The sequence below is a fragment of the Lycium ferocissimum genome, chromosome 4 (assembly GCF_029784015.1).
Source record: "Lycium ferocissimum isolate CSIRO_LF1 chromosome 4, AGI_CSIRO_Lferr_CH_V1, whole genome shotgun sequence".
In the NCBI taxonomy this organism is placed as follows: Eukaryota; Viridiplantae; Streptophyta; class Magnoliopsida; order Solanales; family Solanaceae; genus Lycium; species Lycium ferocissimum.
Genome location: NC_081345.1, coordinates 18,022,049 through 18,030,816, shown reverse-complemented (window position 1 = coordinate 18,030,816; position 8,768 = coordinate 18,022,049). Strand labels below are relative to the sequence as shown.

The 8,768-nt window shown below is 38.8% G+C and overlaps 1 protein-coding gene across 1 annotated transcript; it reads right to left on the bottom strand.

Moving 5' to 3' along the window:
* Positions 1-7,387: 7,387 nt before the first annotated feature.
* Positions 7,388-7,885, bottom strand: LOC132053793 (uncharacterized). Its single transcript, XM_059445898.1, has 2 exons — positions 7,775-7,885; positions 7,388-7,675 (listed from the first exon to the last, which is right to left on the bottom strand). Exons 1-2 carry the CDS (start codon positions 7,883-7,885, stop codon positions 7,388-7,390), a joined length of 399 nt encoding a protein of 132 aa, XP_059301881.1.
* Between the last annotated feature and the right edge of the window lie 883 nt (positions 7,886-8,768).

Below are 8,768 nucleotides of genomic sequence, written 5' to 3'. Positions count from 1 at the left end.
GAGTATATGATGATGATATTACACCGCGCCTATATGGCCGGGCAGACACCGCTAAGGCGGGCAGCGTATACACCATGTCTAGACGGCATGGGCAGACACCACTAGTGGGCGGCATGAGATGGTACCCCGGACGCGGGCTAATGATTATCACACCGTACCTATAAGGTCGGGCAGCTTATACATATATGCATACATGATATGATGATGATTATGAAGTAAGCCAACATGCATTATTTCTTTTATAAATGACAGTCAGTTACAGGTCGCTCCTTATTTGATGTTTCCTCATTCCATTGATGTATTATTATTATTATTGATGCCTTACATTGTCACGACCCGACTAGGGCCATGACGGGCACCCGGGGCTAACCACCGAGCACCACTCATTCTATTGCTCATCTGCTTTCATTCATATATCTTATGCATATAATCATAGAAAACCATTTTCATTTGAAATATATTCACTTTATATACCTGAGCCCTTCGGCTATCAAAATAATATACATACATATATACAATGAGGAACTTGTGAGACCATACTACCCACACTGTGCATCTTCGAGCCTCTACTAGAGTACTATACTTATAGACGGGACAGGACCCCGTCATGCCCAAAAATATACATACATATATATACCAAAAGAATAATCAATGGCACCTCCGGAAAAGTAGAGTGCTCTCAAATCAGCTAATAGCTCTTATGAGTCTGGATTGCCTCCCTGTCTATCTGTGGGCATGAACACGAGTCGTCAAAGAAAATGGACGCGCACGAACATCAGACCGAGTATGTAAGGTATGAACAATAATGAAGCATCAATGAAATGAGGAGGCATCAAATGAGGGAGTAATCAGAATCGATCGTGAATCATGAAAGAAATAATGCATGCTGGCTTACTTTCATAATCATCATCATCATATCATATGTGCATAAATACATAAGCTGCCCGACCATATAGGTGCGGTGTGATAATCAATAGTATTAGCCTGCGTCCAGGCCTCGCGCGTCCGAGGTACCATCTCATGCCGCCCACTAGTGGTGTCTGCCCATGCCATTTGGCCATGGTGTATACGCTGCCCGCCTTAGCGGTGACTGCTCGTCCATATAGGCACGGTGTAATATCATCATCATATGCTCATCATCATATGCTCATCATAATATGCTCATCATGCTATACTCATCATACTATACATGAAAACTCAAGGACAACTATACTTTATCGGGGTGACGTAAGGTCGTGAACCCCCGATTCCATTATGGAGCATTTACAAGCATTCTGCCTCACCTTGAAGGAATTAGCATATAAGGTGAGTGTATATAATGAACAACATCAATAGATTATAAATAGCATCATTAGCTTTATAGGAACATCATGTCATGGACTATAGAATCTTTAGACATACGCTTATCATCATCATTATCGTACTCATCGGGTATCTCTTATCTCATATGGCTATTCATGAACAAGGACTCATAGTTTTCGTGAAGATAGGACATTCATGAGAAAGGAGAAAATTCATACCATAAGATTCATGCCTTAGAAAGAAAGGAATAGCCTCACATACCTTTGTCGTTTAACTATTCTATCGCTTGCTCGTTCTTCCTTAATACACACGTTCTACCTTCAAGAGAATTCGTATCGACATTAGCTAAACAATCATAAGAACGTGCTTACTAAAGCTAGAGAAAATTGGGCAGCATTTCCTTTGTTTATATGACTTTCCTCATTTTACATATCAACTCCCAAACATCCATAACAACAATCACAATACCATAAACAACAATCATCATTCACTTGCATTGCCCACATTTCACAATTTTACTTCAATCCTCCATAATCATGATCATAGTTTACTATTTTGTTCTTTCACATACAATGCTTATTCCATGTTCTAGATGTCATTCATAACCTACTTACAATCACAACATATCCATATTCATGATTCATCCCAAACTATGGCTCAATAATGGTCCTATTCTTGCATTTATGACCCACTTTCTGCATTCTTTTAAAATCCAAGTGTTTCAACTTCTCAAGACCTTAAACAACACAAGAATACCATAAAACTTACCTTAGATAATGGTAGAATAAGTCTTGAGTGGAATACTCTTCTTGCACCCAAAACCCTAGTTCACTTCTCTTGAGATTTCTTAGCTTGGATGAACTTTGATGAATTTCATACACTTGATTCACTTGAATTCTTGATATTGATCTTTGATTTCCTTTGGATTCTTGTGGATAAAGTGTGGAGAGAATATTCTAGAGGTTTCTTGACTTGTGGAGTGAAAATGAAATGTAAATGAAATGAGAGAGAGGTCTCTTATATTAATTCAAAATCTGTCCCGACCAGAACATACGGACCAACATACGATCCGTACACTTTTTCACTGGCCGTATGTCTGGACCGTATGTTTGGTCCAAAGGAAGAGCCATTCCCGGGGCTGAACCTACGACCGGACATACGGTCCGTGTATTTTTATACGGCCGTATGTCCGGCCGTATAATGTCCAAATTATCCGAGACTTGTTCTCGTCGACTCATTTGATCTCCGATCCTTATGAAACCTTCTTAACACTTGTTTAAAACCTCAATACCAATCTAAGGGACGTTATAACTCTTTCCCAAAGCATCATTAAAACGTCATTAACTCGATACTTGTAATTCTTGCCTGACACACATCATGACTCGCTTTCCTTAGCAACTTTCTCCTCTTACCTCGAATGTCTTTGGAAATCTTAATTAGGATCATTAAATGCTATTTATTACTTGTCACAACATCGTAAACGTTGTACCCTTTGTTAGTCCACTCATTGTACGCTACGGGAAATTTTTAAGGTGTAACATACATACTCAGTACAATGTTCGTACTGACGTCCGTTTTCTTTGGATGTTGTGTTCATGCCCACAGGTAGACAGGGAGGTGATCCAGACTCGTAGGAGCTATTAGCTAACTTGAGAGCACCCCATTATTCCAGAGGTACCATTGATTTATTCTTTTGTGTATATATATGTTTTGGGCATGACGGGGTCCTGTCCCGTCCATATGTCTAGTACTCTAGTAGAGGCTCGTAGATACGTATGTGTGGGTAGTATGGTCTCACAGTTTCTCATCGTATGTATATATATATATATATATATATATATATATATATATATATTATTTTGATAGCCGGAGGACTTATGTATATAATGTAAATATGTTTCCAGTGGAAATGATTCTTTTATGATTATAAGCATGAGACTAGTGAATGACAGCAGAATGAGTAATAGAATGAGCGGTGCTCGGTGGTTAGCCTCGGGTGCCCGTCATGGCCCTAGTCGGGTTGTGATAGAAACTCGAGTTGGTATAAAGATGTATACAAACTGGGGCAAATTTTTTGAAAAGGATTCAAAAATTTTCACGAGTCGAGATCAAGAAGAAGAAAAAGAGACGGAGACCTTGCTTGAGTAACTAATGTCATGACATTAAAAGGGCGTATATAAAATATTATTTTCAAAATGTATATGCATATATTTTCAAAAAAATCATCGCACAAAAACTTTTCTTAGCTCTGCTAGAAAATAAAAGATTTTAAGGAAAATGAGCATCCTTTCATGCCGAGATATGAACGGAGGAAGTCCATACGCAGGAATAACGGTCGACCATATAGGAAACTGGCAAATTTTTCTGTGGATGCAGGAACAGGCAAGCATGGATATTTTACACTAACTCATTTGCTATAATGTTTTAAGCAGGGTGACGACAACAAGCCAAGCGAAGAAGAAGTGTCTAGGAATAGCGGCACAAAAGAGTGTACGAAAGGGTAATGAAGCCCTCCCTAAGTAAAGTTTGTTCGTTTTGTAGAGCATGAAGATTTTTACAAAAAGAAAATCTTAAGACTACTGAAGAATATAATAACGGTACCAAAAGCTGGGTCTCCACTAAACAGTATTGTATCAAGGTATTGAGACCTCGGCCTAGACATCGCATGGCTTGCCTTGATACATTGGCTAAGTGGACGTCCAAAAATCTAAAAATTTAAAATGACGCGTTGATATCGGTATTGAAATGCCGTTATTCACAATCGAGTCTAGTCCTATTGGGAGATGTGAACCCTGTCAACCGGCGGGTATTCTTCCCTTGAGTCAAAAGGAAAAGTGTAAGTCTTGCCACCAAGGTAAGCTTCATTCCTCAAAATGATGATATGGATTGAACGATACGTGCCGAAGGGGCTGAGTCGCCATCCATATATATAGCCAAAAATAGGTAGCATAATTTCGAGTTTGATGTCCGCAATCGTTGAAATACGAATGTGATTCCTACATCAAGATTTGCGGTCGCTATCTCAGTCGATTCCAAGTTAACGTAATCATGGTTCAGGTATAGTGAAAGTCATGAGAAAAGGCTCCACACTTGAATATACAGTAGTTAACTTGAAAATTCTGACTAAATGTTGTAATTTTGGATACAGAGGTTAGTAGTCATCATGAGAGGAATATGATACTGCACGCTTGATGTGTAGTCTACATTTGGGTATTTTTTTACTATAGGTGATGTTAGACCAACTGGTATACCGCGGTCACCGTATGCGGATAACGGGACATGCAACACTAGATTTGGACAGTCATCGCAATATGCAAACATGATGTAATGCCAAATTTTTGAGGGTAGTGGACGTCGTAAGAAACAAAAACGGCCCAGCATAAGAAAACATGAGTTTCATGATTGACATATCAACTTACGAAAATGACAACCGGACTGAGGTGTGTAGGTTCGTAGAAATGCGGTATAGCCCGACCCAGATCCCAACAGAAGTTATCATTGAACGATGAAAGCATATGAAAATGACGAAAAAAGAGCAGGTCAAAGTATCGTGATTATTATCCAGAGTAGATCATTTTTTCAAAAAATATATGAAAAACACACACTTGCAGGAGAGAAGAAAGAAGACGGACGTAATGCCAACAAAATGACAAAATACCACTCAAGTATGACTGTATTAAAATTAAAGTTTTCAAAAGACTAACACGCAGGACTCAGCATTTGGGGAATGGCTGAAAGCTGCCAAGATGAAAGCACAAGAGCTAGACTCAAGACATGATGAGCGGACGTGGAACTTTTCTTGGGCAACAGGTCAAAAACCGTGTACGAGAGTCAAGCTTTCTACACCAGGGATTGGAGATCATTTCAAGCATCAACACTAATAAGTCCTTTCAAAAAACAGCCTCCGGTTCTAATTTTCAACCGGAAATAGCCAAAGGGGGTTCCTACATAAAGGGGTATTCCTTTTCGGGCTATCGGGTTGAACTAAAATTGGCCTGATTCCCAAAGCCAAGGATATATAGGCTACTCAAGTTTCGAGGCTCGGCCATATTCCTGTAATTATCTTGGGACATCTCGGGATAGTTTAAAGAAAACTCTTTATTTCATAGTCCTCATAGAGTCAGAACTACAAACGGCCTGAATTCTCATTTGGCCTAAGATATGTGGGAAGCCTAGAAATCGGGGTCTGGCCATACTTCCAAAATTTTGCGTGAGAAGAGCTGTAACTTCTGTTATTCGGTAAAAATTAGGTTTGTCAAATTCGTAGCTCAAGGATGGACTTGCCATCTTTGAACTTCGAAGGGGCAATTATTGACACCTAATTTTCACATCATAAAACGTATATTCTAATTTTTCAAATTTTTCGAGTTCAAGACGGAGTAAGGATGCCCTTAAGAATTTAAAAATTTTAAAAATCCCGAGAAAATTACAAAAATTGACGTTTAAATTATTATTCTGTAAAAATTGATAATTACAAGAATATTACGAGTTATTTACTTTCATAAATATAATTCAAAAGAAAACACGTATCCCGCTCCGTCTAACTCGAGAAAATTATTAATTGAGACGACATATGAATTACGGTTTATTTTTTGACCGCACTTTTTCGCATGCTTAAATATTCCCCGGAACCATATCAATATTAGGCTTGTTTTGAAGCTAATATTTTAAATTTGCAAGTTTTAAATTTTATTTGCGAAAATAACTATTTTTTTATACGCGTATTTTAATACTTAGTTTTATTTTAACTTGGAATGGAGGAGGGGCTGAATTTAACCCTTTTAAAACTATTGGGGGGGGGGGGGGGGACTTATTAAAATAAGGGGGGCGGGGGGCAGAAGTTTATCAAAATAAACATTCCACCCCTCCAGTTTTCATTCCACTACCTCGACTCCTTCTCTCTCCCTCTCCAAGCGACAATGGCGATTAGGTTTCCAATTTTCATCGAGCCATTTTCATGGCCATTCCATGGTTAATTCTTTAGGGGTTTTGTTTTGTTCCCCTCTCTGTCTTAAGGCTATTATCAGTTTCAGTTTTATGTTTTACTTGTATTTTCGTGCTTAATCGAGTCCCTAATGGGATGTTACCCCAAAATCCTCCGTGTCATGGGAGCCCAAGCCTTCGAGCTTACTATTATCTTGAGCACCATGACACTGAATGGGGGGTTTTTTGAGGGGGAACTCCCATTGGGTTCGGGTAAAAGGGGCCTAGGGTGATTACCCGTTCAAATTAAGTATGATTTTTGGGGTTTCTATCCATTTTAGTACGTTTGTTTTGGATTTTTACCTGTTAGTTCATTATTACCGTTAATTTGCCATTTTGTTTGTTTTATATAGTGACTAGGCGTACTATTCAGTGACTCCCCTAAAATTTACAGATTTTTAATTAAGTTTTTTCGTACAAATGGTTTGGATTTTTGTTCGTATTGTGAGGTGTACATCTCCTGATTAGATAATGGTACTATTTGTACAATTTTGCAAAAATCCCTTATCCTATTTTTTGCCTGAAATTCGAATTTTTTGAAGATTTGGGGGGAATTTCTGTTTTGAGAGACATGCCCTACCATTTCTACCCTTGAAACCTTTGAATTTGCCTATATATAGAAAGCCTTGTTATCATTCTAGGGGAGATTTTTCATACCCTAAAAAATATACTAAGCCTATTATCCTATATACTACAATACAAAATAGAAAGCACTAAGATACACTACTTTTTTTTTTTTTTTTTGGCAATTAACAAACTTTTCATTAATCACCTTTGGATCATTACAAAACCAGGGGAATCATACCAGATTTAACCCATCTCGTGAACACCAGTAGACATCAGTTCCTCTAACATTTTACAATCTATATTCTATCATCTGCTACAAACTACACAAAAAATCAAATAACCTCCTATTACGCCGAACTCTAATACATAAGCTGGTTTTTAATCCATGAAGTAGCTGCTCGATGCTCCCAGCTTTATTTTGAAACACCCTTGCAATTCTTTCCATCCATATGGTATAAACCATAGCTGCAAGTCCAGCCTTCAATAGGCATTTTCCTGCACTTTTTCCCTTGGACTATTTTGCCACCCATTCCCATTACTCATTCCATGTAGTCACAGCTCTATGCCATTTCATCCACCCCAGAATACTTTGCCATACTCCTTTTGTAGTGTTGCCCCAAAAAAATAAGTGCTCAGCAGTCTCAGGCATCACCTGGTAGAAAACACATTTCTCATCCATTATCAATCCCCATTGAATTAATCTATCTTTTGTTCTAAGCTTACCATGCAAAGCGACCCAGAGGATAAACACATGTTTAGGTTCAGCCACATTATGACATGTCAAGTTCTTCAAGGCACTTGACACACAGTCCCTCTCAGGTTCCTGTAGGCTTTTGTGATCTAAAAAACTTGCCCTTCTGCACTACTTGGTTCCTGATATCTGTTGGGACTAATATTTCCTCATGCTAAAGATTTTCCTTACCATCCATGAGGCTTGTTTAGGGCTCTCCATATTCTCCAGCAGTTGCATTTTTATGCAATAAGTGTGGATCCAAGCAATCCACAGCTTTTGCATACTCTGGCTTAGTCCCATAGTAGTTTACACAGAGCAGCTTGGTTCCATATTTTCAACTGTATAACATTCATACCCCTTGAACCTTTAGGTAAACAAACCCTTTACCATGCCACAAGTGGCCTTTTTGTGATAACAGCTTCCCCAGACCATAAGTAACTTCTGCATGCTGCTTTAATCAACTTAATCACTTTCTGAGGGAGTAGGAAAAGCTGGGACCAGTATGCTTGAACCCAAAAAAGGACAGCTCTGATAAGTTGTAGTCTTCCTGCATAAGACAGTCCCCTAGCCATCCAATTAGTGATCCTAGCTGTTATTTTCTCAACCAAAGGCTTGCACTGTTGGATTGTAAGTCTCTTAGTAGAAAGAGGCACACCCAGATACCTGAAGGGTAGTTCACCTTTCTCAAATCCCAACACACCTAGTATTTCATTCACCTTTTCGGGTGTGACCCCCCCAAAGTACACCTGGCTTTTCGACATGTTGGCCTTTAGCCCTGAAGCCTCAGAAAACTTATTGAATTGTGCCATTAAAGATTGTGCTGAGTTGACATCCCTCCTAGTGAACATTAGGAGGTCATCTGCAAAGCACAATTGCACTGTATTTAATTTTTTGCATCTAGGATGGTGAGTGAAATCTAGTTCACTTCTTAGGGATTTCAAGCACCTATTTAAATATTCTATTATGAGCACAAATACATAAAGAGACATGGGGTCCCCCTGTCTTAGCCCCCTCCTAGCTTGCATAAGATCTGATAATCTACCATTTGCCCTGAAAATATAGCTAACAGTATTAATGCACTTCATGATCCAATCAACCATCTTCCAAGGAAATCCCAACTCTGTTAGTACCTCTTCAATGAAAACCCACTCTACTGAGTCATATGCTTTCTGGAGGTCCACTT